Source organism: Gambusia affinis, linkage group LG13, assembly GCF_019740435.1.
Source record: "Gambusia affinis linkage group LG13, SWU_Gaff_1.0, whole genome shotgun sequence".
Lineage (NCBI taxonomy): Eukaryota > Metazoa > Chordata > Actinopteri > Cyprinodontiformes > Poeciliidae > Gambusia > Gambusia affinis.
This window is the reverse complement of record NC_057880.1, coordinates 22307299-22328356: the sequence shown is the minus strand read 5'-3', so window position 1 is coordinate 22328356 and position 21058 is coordinate 22307299. Positions and strand designations below refer to the sequence as shown.

The 21058-nt window shown below is 39.5% G+C and overlaps 1 protein-coding gene across 18 annotated transcripts in view; it reads left to right on the top strand.

Moving 5' to 3' along the window:
- Positions 1-12114, top strand: part of LOC122842226 (regulating synaptic membrane exocytosis protein 1-like) — an 81116-nt gene extending 69002 nt beyond the window's left edge. For 15 of the 18 annotated variants that reach the window (XM_044135897.1, XM_044135891.1, XM_044135899.1 and 12 more), the window contains 10 exons: positions 1409-1509; positions 2495-2613; positions 3749-3909; positions 5045-5259; positions 6020-6052; positions 7708-7873; positions 8773-8885; positions 8995-9096; positions 9194-9333; positions 9689-12114. In XM_044135897.1, coding sequence (XP_043991832.1) covers positions 1409-1509; positions 2495-2613; positions 3749-3909; positions 5045-5259; positions 6020-6052; positions 7708-7873; positions 8773-8885; positions 8995-9096; positions 9194-9333; positions 9689-9904 — 1366 coding nt within the window. In that variant the 3' untranslated portion in view covers positions 9905-12114. The remainder of the gene's footprint in view (positions 1-1408; positions 1510-2494; positions 2614-3748; positions 3910-5044; positions 5260-6019; positions 6053-7707; positions 7874-8772; positions 8886-8994; positions 9097-9193; positions 9334-9688) is intronic. The other 3 variants (XM_044135905.1, XM_044135904.1, XM_044135892.1) reach the window with 1 other exon arrangement.
- The last annotated feature ends 8944 nt before the right edge of the window (positions 12115-21058 follow it).

Sequence of the window (21058 nt, the reverse complement as noted above, 5' to 3'; positions counted from 1 at the left end):
GTCTTTGTAGATGAGACCTAAGTAAAGATGTTGAGTTGTAATCCACGGCATCATGCAAGAGTATTTTAGAGGCAAATATGAAGCCATGAGTCAGACAGCTGAAGGTTGACTCAGTCTAGGTTTTCCTCTAGATGTCTGCTTGTTATTTATGGGCAATTCAAGTAAAATACATCAAGCTAAACTATATAGAAATCTAAAACATTTTGTGTCATGTATTCAATCAATCAAGTTTATTTGTATGACACATTTCAGCAACAAGGCATTATCTTCTGTTCAAGAATACTCTTTGGAACTATTTGAGATTCGTATCCTTTTGTGTGTTATGTGGAAATGCAACGATGATTTATTTTTTCATGCCTGAATCAGTTGCAGGTGAAAGTTAACATGTTTTTCTGGCAACAGACACCAGATGGAAATTTGGTGAAAAAGCAGCCAAAGTTTTTGAACATTCTGTAAAAAGCATGGAGTACAAGACTGATTGTAAATGAAAAAAAAAAATGCACAAAGATTGTCTATGCAGTCAGAATATTTAAGTTGAGAAATTTGTGGTGTTGTCAAATGTAGCATGTAAGAGCCTGGTTTAAAATATAATCTTCTATTCACCTATTTTTGTCATTTCAACAAAACTTGTGTCTTTAGTTTTTATTGCTCATTCAAAGCATTCCTATAAAACCTCATGGATTGAGTACAAAGTGTAATTTTAGGAGACTTAGGCTTTTTAATGTAAACTGTCTTGAGTACTTTGTATGTCACTGTGTGGCTATTGCTGATAAACCTCACTACAAAAGTTTACATACGATCTCATTCAACATTTTTAAGCATTATTATTTTTTCTTCTTCTTTTTCTCCGTTCCATTCTTGTTTTGCATGCTGCTGCTTAAAGATTGCAGGGTTTGTATGGCTTTTGTGTGATTGTGCACTACTGATTGACCGTAGAGTTTGAGCCACAGTGCTGGCCGCCGCCACTCTGCGAGGTTCTTGAGGCCCGGTTGGCCTGCTGTGAGCAGAGTCGGTGTTATCTGAAAGAGAACTGGTCTGAAATTTCCCAATTAGGGGCTGAATGTTGCCGCTGTTGTTTTTCTGTCTTTTTGTGATCATTTTTGTTTGTGTGTCTGGTTTTGTAAATGTTTTGGTGTTGTTTCTCCCCCAACTCGTGAACAAGCTTCACCTTTTCCATTGTGAGGATGATGGTGTTGATAAAAGTGTTATTTTTTGTCTCTTATCTGCAGTTGCTTTGTTGGGATTTTTATCTAGTTTTCTGCTGATTGAATTGTTCTGCTACTCCTCTGCCCAGACTGCATAACTTTTCCACAACTTTCCCTCCTTTTAATCATCGTGGCCTGTATTCATTCTTCTACTCTTCCTTTGTCTCCCTGTCTGCTATGCCTCTCATGTGGCTTTATGTTAGGGGCCATTTGCACGCTGGTGCATCTCTTTCCTCGGTGTCGGCGGCACGGAGAGTGAGGCAGCTGCCACAGCTTCCACCCCAGAGCAGCTCTGTAGATCAAGGTAAGAGAAAAAACGTGCTGCAATATCTCTTAGTTCGATCAAGAAAATCATTGGTGTAGTTTGCTCAGTTTTTGTTTTCTGTCCGGTAAAAAGCTTCATTTTGGTCTCATCTGATCCAAGCACCTTCTTCCACATGTTTGCTGCATCCCCAATATGGCCTGTGATAAACTTAAACATGTATAAAAGAATCAAAGCAACACTCCAGGTTTGTTTTTGATGAGAATATGATGATCAAAAAAGTGTTTGTTTTTTTTTTTTGTTGCAAATATTCACTCATTTGGAATGCTATGCCTTAAATACTTTCCAAAAAGGTGGAAAAGTTTGGAAAAGTTTAAGGATTATCAATACTCCTGCAGTGTCAACATCACCCCTCCATAGAAAAATGCTAAGAGTTTTAAACAAGACAAATCTTGCAGCTTCTTTGCTTTGCATTTGTGCTCTATTTTTCTTTGGGTGACTCATGTCTTTAATGGTAGCATTTTAAAGATATTTCATTGAATATCTTTAAAATATTCAATGAGGTTCAGAAAAAATACTAGTCCACATAGACCTAAACAGTACAGAGCAGCTGAACATTTCAAAACGTCTATGATTGTGAACTGTAATGCATAATTTTTCAATATCAAAGCAAGCAATCTAAAATGCTTGTTGCTCTAAATGTGTAACATAAACTCTGAGGTAAATTCTATTTGTTCAGTTCTGACAAGCCTTCTTTTTGTTTGCTTGAACTGAACTGCTGCGACATTTGAACATCAGGAATGTGTATAAAGAAGAAAAAAAGGCACAGAGTCCTGCAGAAACACAGATTTCACTCATATTTATTTTTATCTTAATTCTTGCATTTAAACACTACATTTCTTCATGAAATGTGAGTTTTATCATGATTTTATAATGCTTTTAAAAGGTTAAGTGTAAGAAAACAATAACATTGAACATTGAAGTTGAATAGAAGTTAATAATTTGTTTGTGTTTTCTGCCCATGCAGCCCTGGTAGCAGAGGAGCGTGTTCGTCAGCTCCAGATGAGGGTTCATTCTAACCGGGTTTCAGCTGCAACCACCTCCAGCCAACAGGACCTGGACCGAGCCCTCAAGAACAAACGAGAGGTCAATAGTTTCTATTTTGTTGCGCTTCACTGTAAGTGTTAAGATATTCTTGTATTCACACAGCTAGCATCCTGAGATCCTAAACGGTAGCTATATGGAAAAGGAGTTGATGTGATGTGCTGGTTTGTGTAAAATGGGAAAAAGTTTAAATGCTTCTGTTTGCAGCCCAGGTTAGATTTTCTTACATTTTGAAGCACAATCCAAGCCACTGTCTGTAGACTCATTAATTTTAGTGGCAAAATTGAGATACAGAGATGCATCTTCTGTCATTCCCTGTATATTTTATGGGGTGCCACTGCTGCCAAAATTCTGTTTGGCCTGAGGCTTAGTGTAAAATAGTGCAAGTGTAAATGGAAGTAGCATCTTCATAGATGTATTCTATGTGTATAGAATAAATGACTTTCATGGCTGCTGTAATAAAAATGGCTGCTATTTTCAAAGTGAAAATCGACTGAAGGTTAAATGTTCATGCAGAGGTACCTCTGAATGTGGCAGTCCTGGTGGCTACTTAAAATTATGTTAGTTTATGTTGATAATCGGCCTTAAATTTGTTGTGTCCAAACTTTTTGTCACAAACAACTATTAGCTACCTCTTGCTTTATTAGCCAAGTTTAAGAAATATAATCCTGTTTACTGCCAAGGAAAATTTGAAGTAATAAAACAAATTATGATTCATAAAAGATGAATTATTTTAGTTTGGAAATTCTTTTTTCTGAAAGACCAGTGAAAACTGCACCTTATAAATATTTTTTACATTTATGTGCAGTAAACCCCTGAGTTGAAAAAAACAAATTCACTCCCTTCTTGAATTGGGGTTGATTGCTTCTCAAAATCATTTTGCAAATGACCCCAGGATCGCACTTTGAACTCCCCTGTCATTAAAAAATATCTAATATCTAATATTGTCATCTGATTAAAGGTTTCGCTTTTACAACAGCATAGTTGGTCTCTACAGAGTTTAGAGGAAGGGGTTCTATCCTAATTTAAGTTCTTGCATTTTTTTTTTTTAAACTAATTCCTTTCTTTACGTCAGTCAGCTTGTCAGATCAGAATTGCCGCAATTTAACATCACTTTTCCCCTTGTGTCTGAAGTTTGGAATATTTATTTGTCTCCTCGAACTCGTTCATCCTGCAGCTCTACAAGGACCAGAGGAGGAGCAGTGAAAATGTATCCCATAAGTCCTCAGACAGTGATGTCAGTGACGTGTCAGCCATCTCTCGTACCAGCAGTGCCTCTCGCATCAGTAGCACCAGCTACATGTCCATCCAGTCAGAGAGACCCCGGGGACGTTTCAGGTACGCATACACTGACCAGGGTTTGAACAGGTGCTTGAAATCCACCCAGACTGAGGAACAGTCTCCTATTTAAGCTTTCTCAGTCAGTTTAAGTCCAGACTGAAAACACATCTATTCTCGTCTATTCAACACCAATTAAAGAGAAAATGTAGAGGAGGGAAGAAAATTGCTGCAGCTGAAATTAAGTATTATTTTGGTTTTTATTCATATTGTTAGTTTTGGTATTTTTATTTTTATTTTCTATTTGATCATTTTTTTGTGTTTGTTGTGAAGCACTCTGGTTAGCTGAGGCGGTTAAATAAATAAAGTTTGACTGGACTTTAATCCTTTAATTTCAATCAGGTGTTTCCACAGTTTATAAAATTATTGATTTCTGTATACAGTCCTTATCAGTGCTTCCTACTCAAACTGTACAGTTTGTAATAAAGTACAATGTAATATTTGATTAAAAACCTACATTTGTAAAGTTTTATTTACTGTTCACGCCAAATATTTTCATACACCCAATAAAAAGAGCTTTTTTTTTTCTCGCTGTCTGAAGTTAATTCAGACTAAACTTTTCTTGTTTTAGGTCTGATGCAATCACCACAATTATTTCTATTTGCTAAAAGTCAGAAAACGTACAGAAAAAAAATTTCTAGAGTGTTTTTTTGTAACATTCTTTGTATATTTGTTTAAGCTTTTAATTTGAGCAGGAAGGTACTTAACCTTAACACGATTTGTTTTTATTGTTTTACTGTAATGATAATTCACTATTCGTTGTGGCTCAATCGCTTATTGATCTGTGTAACTGAAATAAATGTTGGCTTATGTTTCATGTTAAACAATATTACCAAAATAGGGAGATTTTTTTTTTAAATTAGTGTTTTGTTCTCAGACCAGTCAGATGATATAGGTTGTGTGCTAGAGAGACATTTTGAAACATAACATTTTGCTACATATTATTTACTTTCTCCCTGCTGCAGAATATAAATTACCACCAAAAGATATTATCAATAAGAGTAACAAATGTTATTATATAATAGTGAATTGAAACTGTCATTTTCAGTTAATTTGTACTGCTTTTATTCCCAAAGTTGAATTTAGTTAGTCAAGGTGTGCGGCCCCTGACTGTTTCTGAAATGTCGCCCATCAGTCGAGCTATTCGTGCGTCGGGCCGCCACATGCTGAAGAGCACCAGCGTGAGCGGTGAGATCTATGGCATGGAGCACGCCGATGGCAGCCAGTCGGATACGGCCCTCGGGAGTCTGGGCAGCGGGATCAAGAAACGGCGCTCCAGTCTGAGCCAACGGGTCGTTGCCATCCTGCCGTCGAGACGGAGCCGGAGTACTTCACAGCTCAGTCCGACAGGTGAGATGAAAAACAAATCAGGAGATGGAAATGGTGGTTCTCCAGCTTTTATCTCCTTGTTTTAATTAGACTTGCCAAGGATTATGAACTTCTGTTTAGTGATCAGGTTTGAGTGCAGCTGCAGGACAATGTGAACGTTTGAAAAACTTGGTACAGATCTAAGGACAATCGTTGATTGGTATGAGCTAAAGAAGTTTATTTGAGGCCATTTTTAAACAAATGTAGATTCAAAGATGATCAATGCAAACAACTGTAGTAAGTAGAAGTTATTGGGTTAAGAATGTGTTTGAAGGACAACTTTTAAAGGAACATAAAACATAGAAGGAAGGTAGACGTATATTCTAGTCTGTATGTATAATTTTGATCTAAGTCTAAAATAAATTGGAACTTGCACTACCAATTCTTTAGTTCTACAATATATCACTAAAAACTAAAAATGAATGTGACATTAATGCCTTTAATGAGTAATAGTAAAATTTGACTTGAAACTGTAGCTAGCTCCAGAGGAGCAATCTAGTTTTACACTAATGGACATAATTGATTTCCAAGCAACCAATCAGACTTCACAAAATGACAACTCCAGGTTAAGAGAAGGTTTTAAAAATGTAATTCTAACTTTAAAGTTATTCTCCTGTCTTTAAAGCATTATTTTTTGTCAATTAAAGGATGATGAGAATGGTCACCAAATCAATACATAAAAAAAAACAACTGTGGAAGTGTTGTTGTTTATTGCTCTTGTTGTTGTTCTGTGTTATTTCAGAGGCAGCGGGTAAGGCGGCGGACAGACAGAAAGGTAAAGCAAAAGGAAGGAAGTCCAACCACAGGAAGTTTAGAAATAGTAGAGTAGAAGTAGCAGCTAAGATGGGATGATGTTTATGGGAACTTGGAGTTTATAAGATCACCATAAATACAGCATGCTACCATGGTGCATGCAATGGACATTTAGAAATTGAAATAAAAGCAGTTTTTCTGAGACTTCCTGGTAATGCACTGCAAAAACACAAAATCTTACCAAGTAGCTTTGGTGTAGTTTCTAGTGCAAATATCTTAGTATACTTGAAATAAAACAAAAGTAATTTACAAGTAACTTTAGCACAACATACAAGGGCAAAACGTCTTATGAGTGAAGTAATCTGCCAATTAGAGCAAGTACTTCATCAATATTAAGGAATTATTGACTTAAAACAAGCCTGTTTTAAGCTAAAGAGTTATTTTTAAGTTAGTTTTGTCTTATTTCAAGTTTATTAAGAGGTTTGCACTAGAAACTAGGCCCAAATAACTAAGATTTTGTGTTTTTTCAGTGTGGGCGTTATAAGCTATTGACTTAGTGTTATTAAACTGGTGGAAACAAACATAGTCATGGAAACATTGAGGACTTGCAGAAGCTGATATGTAGTTAGAAAGAACTTCCTGGTCTCTGTCTCTGGCACGCTCCCTTACCCAACCCTCCTCTCGCATCTCCGTTCTGTTCTCCAGTCTTTAAAAAGTTTTCACACCCGTTGATCTTCCTCATCTTTTGTCATGACTACTCTTCAGTTTGAGATTTTATGTGGCAGACAAAACACAAATAGTATATAAATGTAAAGTGGAATTTAAAATTTTGCAAGGATTTACTTTTTAAAACCTTGTGTCCAGGGTGTGTCCCACCTCTCTCTCACTGACCCAGTTTAAATAAGTAGGTATTGAAAATGGATGGATCCATAATTTTTCTTGAACTTTGTTTTTGTCTACCACATAAAAACCCAACAGCATACATTAATGTTTGTGGTTTTAATGAAAAATAAAATGACAAAGGTCACAGGGTGTAAATATCTTTGTAATGTTCTGTACAAGAGTTAAACCTGAATCAACTCAATCTGATCTTTTTGGATTGAAATACCAACTAAATCCGAGAGACTTGAAAGCAGCCTTTTTAAAATGAACCTTTTTTTCCCCTGAACAATTTTTATTTTTTCCACCCCTTCATTTATTTATTCCTGCTAAGTATTCATCTGGAATGACTGAGTCCCTGTTTTAGTTTTTTTTATTTTATTTTTTTTATCTCCATTCAGTGACCTCATCAATAAAATTAACAAAAGGGAAGAAGGAAATGATTCAAAGACTTTTTCTGTGTTGACAATTAAATTTTTTCATATTTGTTGAGATGTTGGTGAGGTCACCAGGGGAAATCTTCTTGCATGGGCTGGTCTGCCTGAAGATAAGCTCAGCCTCAAGTTATCAGGCTTTTTCAAGTGCATTTCTGCAATAAAGTCATAAGAAAAAGACTCTGTTGGAGCTATTAATGCCTAAACCTCTGTTGGGTTTCTGCTAGGTGGAAACACAGGTTTGGTTTGGTTTGGTTTGGTTTGGTTTGGTGTTGGCCGGATGTGGCCAGAGGCCTGATAACTGATGCGAGTCTCGGTGTAAAGACGCTCCTGGATTAATAGGTTCTCTCTGTGTTTGCCACAGAGGCGCCGACGGGGAAGAAGGTCAGCAAGGCGGGCAGCAGCACCATCCAGAGGAGCGTGGAGACGGGGATGGCGGTGGAGTTTCCCCGAGGAGGATCAGCCATGAACCGCCAGGCCAGTAGGGAGTCCACTGATGGCAGCATGAACAGCTACAGCTCTGAGGGGAAGTACGTACACACACACACGCACACAAAGTAGCAACATTTTCTATGTTTCTACGCCAGTTTGTGGACGTATTTTAGTGTCCACAAACTGGCAGGTGTGAAGTGAGGCGCTTGTCTTCCTCCTCAGTGTTTTCACAATCTGGAAAAGTTTGACATTTTATTTCACTTTATGAAAATTCTGATAGAAATGTCTGAACTTTTTCTGACTTTTTTGAAAAGTTAAAATTTATTTGACTTCAGTGATAGTCTGGAGAAGAAATTATTAATCGGGAAAATTATTTTGCTCTGGACTTTAAACACCTCCCCTCTTCTAGATTCTGTATCTTTCCTTTTGTTGATCCTTCCTGTCTTCCTTCTGTTCCTCTTTTTCTCATATTGCCTTCTATATTGTCTTCCTTTCTTCTTTCTTTCCTTTGTTTTTCCTTCCTTTTTTCATTCTTACATTCCTTTTCTTTCGTTTCTCTCTTACTTGTCTTTATTTACTTGTTTTTTTCTTGTCAGTTCCCTCCCTCCTTTATTTTTCTATCCTTTTGTCTTCATGTCATCTTTCCTTGCATTCATTGTTGTTGTTCTCTTTGATCCTCCCATGTGTTCTTATGTCTTTATTTTTTTCTGTTTTTCCTTTCTTGTCTTTTCCCTATTCTCTTACCATCCCTCTCTCCTCATTTCCTTTATTCATTCTTCCTTTTTTCTTTCCTTGTTTCATTCCCTTCTTTCCTGTTGTTCTACCTCCTTTTTATCCTTGTGCCCTTTCTTCTTTGCTTCTTCTCAGGTACCACGTCTAAATCCTGACTGCTGTATAAAAATCTGCCATAGATTTGTAGTAAATTTTGAATTTGAATCATTAAAATGTCGTGTTTGACAGTCGGACCTGGTGGATAAATCCTGTTTGCATGTTTCAGTTTGATCTTCTCAGGGATGCGATTGGGAGCCGACAGCCAGTTCAGCGACTTCCTGGACGGATTGGGTCCCGGTCAGCTGGTTGGCCGCCAAACGCTGGCAACGCCTGCAATGGGTGAGTTACGGGTCTGACTGCAGCAAGAGGGTCACCAAGAGACTCTTACTAACATGACTTCATAAACAGTTTTTGGAAGCGTTTGTCTGTGTCTGCCACTCCTCAACAGGTGATGTTCAGATCGGGTTGATGGATAAGAAAGGTCAGCTGGAGGTCGAGGTGATCAGGGCGCGAGGCCTTACCTCTAAACCAGGCTCCAAATCCCTCCCAGGTAACAATAACTCTAAAATTCAGTCTAATGCAGATTACCTACTCGTCTTTTCTCCCTCCTGACTCCTTTTTCTTTTTTCTTGTTTCATTCTGCCCAGCTCCTTACGTCAAGGTCTACCTGCTGGAAAACGGAACATGTAAAGCCAAAAAGAAAACTAAGATTGCACGCAAGACCCTGGAGCCGCTGTACCAGCAGCACTTGCTCTTCGAAGAAAGTCCTCAGGGCAAAGTGCTTCAGGTAACGGTCGACATGTTCAACATGTTGTGGATTTACTTCAAGAATCTCCAAAGCTGCCTTCATTTTTCTTCAATCTAACTGATTCTTTACGTGTGATTTTAATTGCGTTCCTTATTAAATGGAAACACCGCAATTGGAAAATTGTGTTTTTCGCCATTAGTGGAATTTTGACAAAGTTTTGTGAAAATTTGTAATGGAAACACAGCTACTAGCAACATTCTGGACTTTGGTTTTAACCTACAAGAGGCTGATTCTTTCAATCTGTGTGTTTTAATGTGTGTGTGTGTGTGTGTGTGCGTGCGGGTGAATGTGTGGGTGTGTTCAGCTTTTTCTGACTTTGCTCCTCTCTGTTTAGGTGATAGTGTGGGGCGACTATGGACGACTGGACCACAAATGTTTCATGGGTGTAGCACAGATCCTGCTGGAGGAGCTGGACCTCTCAAGCACGGTGATTGGCTGGTACAAACTGTTTCCACCGTCCTCACTGGTGGACCCTACATTAGCTCCGCTCACGCGGCTGGCGTCTCAGACGTCGCTGGACTCAGGACCACCGCCCGGCGTTCGGTCCTAGTGACCGAGTGGCGAACGCTCACTCCAAAACAGCCCTGACACGATCAGAGAATGGACCACAGTTGCTGGACCACACCTGAGCAGAGGGCGCATACGCAGCCCGAGTACGCCACCGAGGAGTCGCCCTCGGGGGAATCAACGAGAAACCAGACGGAGAGCCAGGGAACAAGAGAGAGAAACGAGAGAGGGAGAGACAGAACTAGCCAATCAAATGCTTAGCTGGAGTCTGACAATCACGTCTCACACCTTCCCTCTTCCTCCTCCTTCTTCCATCTTTTATTTTCAACGTCTTTACCTTCTTTGTTTTCTTCTCTGAGCTGCAGCTGTGGAGCTTTTTGTCCAACCTCAATTTTTCTGTTTCTCCCTGATTTCAAGTGTGGTCTTTGCAGGAGCGCCCTGTCAAGGTGGTGCTCCGCAGCCAATCAGAGCACGGCTTTATCTTCCATGAAAAGAGAAGCAAACTGTTGGAGTTTCATGCAACGGTTTGCAGAGGTTGCTTGTTGACTGTGCAGATGTTAACTTTAGGGGCAGCAGTTTGACACAGAGAGGTAATCGTTTGGGAGAGGCAGCACATTCGCATTCATGTTGTTAAAAATGAAAAGAAGCACAAGAAGAAAAGCTTGACTCATTTGTTCAGTCAGAATCATAGAAGATTTTCTGTCTATAAGAGAAAACCTTGGCCAAATAATTTATCACCTTTTCATTTCCAGCCGTCATTCTTGTTTGGGGTTCACCTGCAGTTCAGATTGGTACCACTAGGTGCAAACTCCCTCTGTATATTTGTACGTTTGGTTTTGCGAGCGGTGCCGAACAAAACGGTCCCTCCAGCTCAAACTCGCCTTCTTCACCCATCCAACAAACTCTCCTCCCTCCTTACCCCACTGCCCACCAACTCCGCCCCCTGCTGGAGGGAGCAGCATGACTCGGGGGACGCCACCCTGCCCCAAACCCCCCGCCCCGCCCGGCCTGGCCCCAAGCTGCATGCGCGTTTCTTTCATTTCCGTTCGTTCTGGTTTTTTTTGTTGGTTTTTCTTTTTTTTGAATGTTTTCGTTCTCTACCTTCTTTTGAGAAGTTGAAAGACGAGACTAAAACTGAACCGAAGCAATTCTCAAAAAACAAAAGCCGAAAAAAATAAATAAAATAATAAAAAAGACTAGACTATGTGTGTTAGTTCCACATACTTTTAGGCCAGCTTGTATGTTGCATGTTCTTGTACAGTTTGCTCGTACTGAATATGAATACAGAGAAAAGCAAAGCCATCCCCGTCCTCGACAGGAGCGGACCAATAAGAAGCGCGGCCAGGATTTGGGGGGGCGGGATCAGCTGCACTCAGGCCACGCCTACCGCGCTGGGTCGAAATATTAACACGAGACAGTCTCCGTCTTTGTTGAGTTTTTATTTTTTTTTCTTCTCCTCAAACCGGATGAACAACAGTGCTGTTCTGTAGTACTGAGCATTCTTGAGCCCCTGTAGGCATCTAAACTAGTTTCAGACAGTCGGGGCTAGAGGCAGAGATATAGAATGTGTGTGTAACAGCTAAATGTATATGAAGTATCATTATGAGTTTGACAGAAATTATAAAGATATAGCTATATGAATATAAAAGAGTGTATCTGACTGCACACTTCCTCAGCCCACACACACACACACATACACACACGCACACACACAGCTTGTACATACTAATCAGAACAAGCGGCTTGAACTGAGGATCCGAACAAATCAAAAATCACAGACACACAAACATTCCCGGCTCTTGTTGAGAGGAATTTACTTCTGGTGCTTGAACCGCTGAGCGGTGCTGAGCCACAAGGGGGCGGTAACAGGCCTTGATTCCGGATCCGTTTGCAGGAAAAAATAAAAGAATAATAATAATAAAAAGAAGCAGACCCAATTATCTTAAATCACCCCCTTCCCTGTTTTCTGACTGTGGTCTGGAATGGACTTCTGAACCGATGAGAGATCTAGTTTTGCAGACATATTTTGCAGATGTTTTCGTTCATCCTTGGCGGTGTGGCCGACTGCCCTTTCCTTTGTCAGTATTACTTCAGGAATACTGATTGTTTACAGCCCATGGTTCCCAAACCACGATTCTTGATGAAAGACAAAGTATTCACTGCAACAGTTCTTGTTTGTATAACAGATGTGGCTCTACTGATGTGTATGTTTTATATTCAAGAGTTCATTTTTATTATTTACAAATAAAAGACTGTGTGGAAGAAGAGCCTGGCCTTCTTTAATCACCTGTGTCTCAGGTTATTGAGAAGCAGCTGACAGCAGAGATAATTTGACATGTTATCAGGTTGATTTTGTTACATCCTGAGTTTTTTTTTTAATGTTGGCATCTGTGCAGATTTGTAAAAAGCAGAGTTATTTTCTTATTTCAACATTGTTGCATATTCTTTTTTGCTATTATGACCACATTGAGTTTTCTGTAACTTTTTACAGGATTGGAGAGAACCGACAAAGGAATCTTTGACAGTCTCCAGATTGTCGTGTTTTCTCTTTTGCCCTCTTCAGTTCAGATCAACTGGCTGATTTTCTTCAAGATTTTGATTCGTCGACCGAGAAAAGGTAGAGTTTATATACATATTTATTTGGTCATATCTTATTGTTTGTAAAAATATATTGGTATGTCAAATTTTATGATATAAATGTTGTTTTCAGTTCCTGTGGAAGAGAAGCAGGGCTTCCCAGATCCTCCTTAACAGTGAACTTGAGCTGCTTTTCCACATATTTATGCTTTATTGTTTAAGGCAAACCTACCACTATTATTTGCTGGCTAAATCAAGAATAATGTTAGTTCCACCTGACCAAAACAATGGAATTAGAGACATGTTTACATGTGTGGTGTTTGGACAAAAAATTTTCTTTTTTTCTTACCTCACAAATAATTGGCTGGCATGCAAATGATAGTCTTGCTTCTTCAGCCTAAGTCAGTATCTGTTTAGTTGTTTTAAATGTTTTAATTACTTATCTGTAGAAAGTTTAGGTGAGCATCCATTTTTTTGCCTTTGCCTAAATACCATGTTTTATTGCCTTTCCTATTTTCAAGAACAGCTGAAAGGAATGGATCTGCAGCAGGCCACCAACAGATTTCAGTCTGTGTAAAGGAAAGTATTACCTCTTGTGTGTTTTAAAAATACTTACAGCCCTCTTGCCCGTTTCTTTTGATTTACAGTTTTTCCTTCACTTTCAGTTTTTCCTAAACTGTTAATGCTCAGGTAACCTCCCTCTTGATATCCATTACAGGCTGAGTGTTTAAAGATGCCAGCGACTCTTGAAACACTAAAAGGAGATGTAGAAGAGTGGAAAAGTTCACTATTAAACTGAATGTGTGCAAATAGATGTATATAATCTGTTTTTTCATTTTATTTGTTTGCTGATTTCAGTTTGAACTCGATCCAGCTTCTGTCCTCCAGAATCACAGCATCTACTGCCACCTTGTGTTGTGAATGGAGATGACAGCCATCAATCTTAGACCACATTGATATGAAAGCTAAAATGATAAAGGTTGAAAGTATAAAATTTGACTTTGTCTGTAAAAATATGGGATTTTATCTATACATTTTCCAGATCTGGTTTAATTAGAAAAGGAGAATGAAGATTCTCATCTGCTGAAAGCAAAGACGAGACCCTGAGGTTCCCAAACCAGGAGACGCCTCAACAAGCTGGACTGCGGCTGGAATTACAAAGTTCCTTTTGTTCTTTTAAGTCTGCTGAAATAAAAGGAGTAGCAGTTCAAGTTGTCAGTGTTTTGCTTTGTTTTATTGAATTTCATTGTCTAGCTGTAAAAGTCCGAGGCAACAGAAAACCAGCGTTGCATGAACTGAATACAAGGTAAAACCAATCACTTGAATAGTGGAAAGAAGAAATTAACCAATAACGTCAATTGATTTTTACTATGTATGTTAATACAATCAATGTCCTTTATTTTCTTATATTTACACACAAAAACGCAAAAATGAAACCAGTGCAATAAGACCTCCATCACGAGTCCGGATGATCCACCATGTCGCCATAGAAAAGCGGATAAAATCAGCTCTAAAGATTTCCGAGTTTAACACGTTTTAGTGCAGTTAGTGCCCTCTTGTGGTGATTGGAAGAAGAACGGAAATGTAGTGAAATCTTACCTATATGTTATGGAACAAAAAGTTTCCTGTAGTGAAGAAAAAAAATTACACCAAGATAAAAACATCGACCTTGCTGCATAAATAAAACAGACCAGTTGGTTTGTTGCTCCAAAATAGAATGAAAAAGATGGTAATTCGTTTTGCACAGGTTATTTTTTATTTCTATGTAAGTGGCTTAAAATAACTAACTTCCTTCATCTGAAGGTTTCTATATATCTATATATATATCTATAGATATATATATCTCTATATATAGATATAGATATATACTTTGTCTGAATTAAGTTATTTTTACCTGCAAAATGCTGAGATGCCGTGGAGGAAAATATTTGTGTGTTATAATTTATTTTCTAATTTTGATTTTATCTTCAAAATAAAGCTTTTAATCGCCAGTCGTAAGAAAGTAATTGATGATGCATAAAGAGCTGTAAATGTTACTGGAAGCCTCCAGTTTCCACTTTTTTCTAGATGTCCTGGACTTTTAGGAGTTTTTATTTTATTTTTTAAACATGCTGATTTTTTATTTTTTTTTCCCCAACACAAGCCAGATTCCTTTTAGGCTTTTCAAAACATATCCCTGTTTTTTTCCCCCTTCTCGCTTCCTGTAAAAAAGTCCCACACGGCTGCTTGAGGACATGCAGCAGTTCATAAATCTGAAGTGCTGAAACTCCCCTCAGGGTCTCCTTCACTGAAAACTGAGCTCCAATAAACTCACACTTTCTTTCCCTTTAAAACATTCACTTTCTTCTTATTCCCAACTTGTTTTTTTCCCCTCCATTCCCGAGGTTCATTCTTCAAATGCACTTTTTCTTAGCCTCATTCTGCAAAGACCTGGCCCCTCTCTTCAAATGATTCACTTAGCCTCTGATTTCTTTTCCTTCAGAGTTTGTCAGGAGTGAGGAGTAACACTGATCCCGGTAGCTCAGTAGTAGAAATGAGGCCTATAATTGAGCACTTATGTTAATAACATGTTGTCAGAAACTCAGTGACGGCTCAACTTTTAGCAGTTAGAGATCCGGAGCGCTCCGGGCTTGCTGGTTAACAGGCAGGCTGATAGAAGAGGGGTGTCATGTCAGATTAGATGTGTTATGGGCCCCTCCCGGGTCCCTCCCTCCCTCCTCTTCGCTCCGTGTTAATGGTCTGAAAGGGTCTGGCTGCGTCCATGGCGGCGCCTCAGAGCCCATTAGAAAGTTGCCTCCCCTCGCGTCGCTTAATCTAATTACACAGCCGGCCTTCATTGTCCCATTGCACCCCCTCCTCTTCGTACTTTTTTTCTGTTCCCCGCATTTTGGTCTCCGCAGATATTCATTAAAAGATTTGATTTATCACTAAGCTCTCATCAGAACGGCCCGCTATCCTTCCGCAGCTTTATAGGGTCTAACTTTATTTACACACTCTGATAACTCTGCGGATTAATAATCCTTAGAAGCGACCAGGCGGACAATGTCTAATATTAGTTAGGCTGCATGGAAAAGACTGTTAACTTGGAATACATTGACTTTAATGGGCTATTAGTCATGAAATAGGCGAAATAAAATATAAGGGAAATAGATTATGGATTATTATACTATTTCTATTACTATAGACGATAAAATTGCAATAATACATCATTGTTGTGTATATGATTCATTGTAATTGTTATAATCATAATGAATCAATTATATTGGAAATAAAAACTAAATATTTAAATAAAACACCTCATTTTGACATGATAGACCAATTTATGAAAATGTGTATACATTTTATATAAATCTTAGTGTTGTTATATAGAATTTATAATAAGACTTTTGTTAAAAAAAAAACACAAAAAAGTCTAATTTTACAAAGATTAACAATTTTGTTTCTTTCATTCTAGCTTATAGATGAAATAAAAGTATGTTAAGTGATTAGGCCTTTAATTTCCCCAGTTTAAACCCTTTCTTTCTCACACATCAGACTCGTTTCCTCAAATTGCTCATCAGAATATTTTGCTATCGCCGTGAGGCTCGATCTGACCATTTGGGCCCTTTGCAGTGGACTAAAGGCCTACATATTCTTTTTTTTTTTTTTTTTTTTTTTTTTTTTTTTACATTGGCGGCATTAGGACACAAGAGGGCGCTAGAGTCCGCGTTTGGAGAGCTCGAAGTGTACGAGGCTCGTAACTGTTTCAAAATTAAATCTCGGTGCTGGTCTGTGCTCGCTGTGTGTTTTGTGTATATCCAATTATTACTGTTGGTAGAAGTTTGGTGAAACTTTCAACTTTAATTAAATCCACTGACCAAAATCGTTGTATTTAGTATTTTCTGAGAACAACTGAGTTAATAATTTCAAACTTTTCAATTCCAGTTACAACCAGAAACGCCAATGTACTTTATTGGGGAGGTTGTAAGCTAATGAACTAACACAAAGTGGAGCATAAAGGAAAAATAACATAGTTTTAATCTTGTTTTGCAAAAGCAGTTAATACTTTGTAGAACAACCTTTCCTGGAATTACTGCTGTATGTGTTTTGGGGTGTGTTTCTCTACCAAATATGCTCATACGGAAACTGATTCTTTTTTGCAAACCGACTCAATCCAATTTCAAAAGGATTGAGAACTTTTGTGCTCATCAAGGTTTAGGTCTTGTCACATATTCTCTTAAATTCCGTCACATTAATCTGATCTGATCACACTGCTTTATGATTTTGTTGGCTGTATGTTTCGGGCTTCTGTCCTTGTGGAAGGTGATGCTCTGACCGCATCATGAATGTTTTGCTACTGCTAACAGTTTTTCCTTCCAGGATTCCAGTTGGTTTCCTCTTTTCCTGTTAAACATAAAGCATCCCCATAGCATGATTCTGCCCTTACCATGCTAGTGAATGACGTCCATCACACACAGTGTTGCATGAAGGTGAAAAAGTTCCCTTTTGGAGCTGAGTACCTTATTCCACATGCTTTCTGTGTCCCCTAAACAGCTGGTGGTAAAAGGCAAGCAGAATATTTTATGGTTTTCTTCTTAGTGCCGACTGGTTTTCACAGCTAACAGTAGATAGATTCTTCCACTTAATCTGTGAATCTCTGCAGCTCCGTTACCAAAGACCTTTTGGTGGCTCTTTTCTGATTAACCCACACCTCTTCTAACCTGTCATGTTTGGTAAGTTTGCTTCTGTACCATCCTGTTCCTATTTTAAAATGATGAACCTTTCTCTGTGAGATAGTCAAAGATTTGGATGTATATATGTTTTTTTTTTTAATTTTATTAACCCTGTTTTAAACGTCCCCACTGCTTTTTTTCTGACCTGTCTTCCTTTGTTTTCATGATGCTTTCAATAATGCTCAGACAAACATCTGAGAATTTCACAAAACAGCTGGATTTGTACTGACACACAGCTGGACTCCATTAAAGCAAGGTGACTTCTGAATACATTGGGTTACATTTAGGGGTATCAGAGGATAAGGGGTTTTAATTAAAATGCACGTCACACCTTTCAAAATTTAAATTTATGGAAAAAATAGAATCATATGTCCTTTACCATTTACTTCTTGCGCGCTATAGTGTTGGCGAAATTTAAATTCTTTGACGCTGCAGGTTTGGGACATGAAATGAAGATTTAGGGGGCATGAATACTTTTTATTTAGGATTTAGTCATTTTATTTAGGATTTTGCGCTCGCACACAAACCTAGTCTGTTTTTTTTTTTCCTACTTTATTTGACGGACAACTTCGCTGATTCCAGAGCCAGCCGTCACATCAAACAGCAGCAGAGATTGGAGGCACACTGGGAGGTGGAGGCATGCAGGACGGGTGGTGCTGGGTGTTGGAGGGCTCAGATAATTTGCTCTATAACCATGTAATCCCGCCCGATTTCATCTAATACCACCGGCCCTACTCCGCTCCGTGTGCGCACATCCCCAGATGTGATAATGGAGCTCCGCTAAAAGAAAGAAAGAAAAAAAAAAATCTACCCACTGCGTTCTGGTTACAGTTGAGCCTTTTGGATAGAAGGCTGGTGGCGGCCGTGGGGAAGGTGTGTGTGCAAAGTGTATTTATGTGGTGGATTGAAATTCCTCCACATGAACACACACACGCGCGCGCACGTACGCACTCACTCACTCACACACACACACACACACACACACGCACACGCACACACACACACCCACACACACACACAAGAAGAGGAAAAGGGATTAGATTTATGAGGGATATAGAGTTAATTCTCTGTGGAAATAAAAACCGAAACCAGAAGATACTTTATTATTTCTTTTTAGTCTTATTTGCGTCGTTTTTTTTTTTGGTTCTTCCATAAAATTGGCCTAAAATGAGAGCAGCTGAAACCAAAACAAACCCAATAAACAATTAACAAGAATAAAATAAAATAGAAAAACATATACATAAAATAACTGGGTTTGGTTTTGTTCACGTGACAAAGTCAGCATCATTTTAATCATGCGTTCCGTGGCTTTTTGCTGTCAGGAATCCGAACATTGTTCATTTATTTAATCACTTGATTTTACAGCCTGTTTATTTTCTTTTTAAAATAAATATCACTTTGTTTTATTTGTTATTCCTAGTTTGTGCCACCTCCTTAATGTTCAGCGGTGAATTTTTACGCACAGAGTTAATTGTGACAAAAGCAACAAAAGCCGTGTCTGATGGAGAAAAGCCAAGGCATGACAAGAAGCGCAGAAAAAAAACGTGTGGGGGGCGTACTGTGTGCAGAACTGATTTATCTCTGTATCTCCAACACCCTCCACCCCCTCCCCACTCTACCTCTCCAAGTAATTTACATATATTGAAATGCGCCCCCCTTTAGTCCCCCAATTTCCCCGGGGCCGCCGTGCGTTGCAGGGGAAAGGAGAGCATGTGACCACTCCTTCTTAACGGATTCATGAAGCTTCATCAAAGTCCTCCACTGTCCATTCCTTCACTCCGTGTGCGCGCCGCGTGTGCTGGCTTGAACCCCCCGAACAAGCGCGTAAAAGTGCTGAACAGGAGGAATAAAGTGGCCTACATAAAGGAGAGAGAAGGTACTGCAGTGTCACCTCCACCTGAGTGCAACTCGCATGCGGCTCCCAACTCAGCCTGTGTGTTTCTAAGATCAAATATAAGATATGCAGAGGCGCGCAGCTTCTTCCGGGCATGCAGAGTTCCTGCCGCTGTACCTCGGCACATTCTGCATGGCTGATTTATGATGGAACCGGGGAGAGTCGCTCTTTGCGCCGCCGCTACCCAATTCTGAGAGGCTCTGCAGGTTTAGCTCAAGGTCCCTCCTCGGTTTGGAGAGAGAAAGAGAGTGAGTGGGTCTGGTTCAGAGGAGGAAGAGGTCGGGGAGGGAGAATGAGGGGTATCTGGGCAGAAGAGAAGAGGAGAAAACAAAAAGCGTCCTTTGTCACCGACAGATGGAGGGAGGTCAAGGTTAGCGCTCTCGGATGTGTGAAGAGAGGCTGTTTAAAACACGATGGGCCCCTTTAAACCACAAGCACAAAACAAGGATGACACAGGCCAGTTTAAAGGATGCAGTTTTTAAGCAAGTTTTCAGGAAATTTACTCTCAACCTCCTGCCACAGCACTAAAGGATGGAGAACCACTCTGCATGCAAACGCTGTGGAAGAATTAGAACCAGACTGTCATCTTACATACGAACTTAACTGAACAGGTTCTTAAGCTGATGTGTATTCTAGGAGTCAGATTTGGATTCTGGTCGAACTGTACTGTCACGTTTTGCAGAGCTGGTCGTTATACTCGAGAGTTCTCGCCCGTTTCTTTTAACCATCAGTTCTTCCCGCAGGATGTTTTAAATCGATTATTTAACGATTTAAATAATATCTATCAGCAGGTTGTCGCTCAGAGATGTTCTGGTCTGATCCCTCCCGTCCTTTCTCCTTCCATTTCGTACGTTTCTCCTTAAAAATTTGCCTATATTTTTACACAATGTGCACACTTGTTTATTTTATCTTTTCTCCATTAAGTTTGGACCATTTGCTTAGTTACGTAAATTAAAATGACATAAACACTGAAAAAAGAGATAAAAATTCACGCTAACTTCTAACCACAACTGTGCACTTTCTCTGACTTAGTGGCATAAATTACGGATTATTATAGAAGCATCTGGAGAATAATTAAACGTGTTCAGTTTTTGGAATTAAAACGTAATTAAGCAGAATGGAGCAACAGGATCTATTGAATGTGGTTGCGAAGCGTCCGCGTTGTTCTAATGAATTATCTCCATAATTTATGAAAACACTCTGAGCTACAAAGAGAATTAAACTGATGCAACGATGCAAAACATGAATACAAAATGGTTGGATTGCGGGTGCAAAATGGAAGAAGGAGAAGGGTACGAAATGACAACCGGTGGTCACGAACCGGCGTAGAGGGGGCCCTGAAGCAGAACTTCCTCAATAATAATAATAATAATAATAATAATAATAATAATAATAATAATAATAATAATAATAATAATAATAATAATAATAATAATAATAATAATAATACTTTGGGATTTTAACATAAATGGAGTTTCATTCCTCGTCCAACTGAACTGCTTTAAATCTACACGAACTTCCACACACATCCGTGCACGCACGCGGACCGGCCCCACTCGTACAAGCCACGCGGCGAGTTTCAACCTGCAGAAATATTTCCCTCTGTGGTCACGCATTCTTCTCCCCCCCTTGACGCCGAGCCGCCTCCTCCCTCTCTCTCGGTCTCATCGTCTCTCTCTCCGTCACCCCGCTCCACCTCCTCCTCCTCCTCTCTGTCCTGTCTCGCTCGTCCACCACCAGCCTCTCACCTCCCCACCGCCCCCTCCACCTCCCCCACCCTCCGTCGGTATTAAGTGCGCGTCCTCTTCCGTCGGGCTCCAGGACACTGAGCCGCAGACCCCCAGCTGCAGCCGCCGCTACCTCCTCCTCTCGCGGCTGCTAGTGGGGGAGTCTCTCCGCTCCCGTAAGCCTCTTGAATGTAACCCCTTTCAGTCCTTCTTTCGGTCTTCCACAATCCGTCCATGGCTCCGTCTCTCTCTCTCTCTCTCTCTCTCTCTCTCTCTCTCTCTCTCTC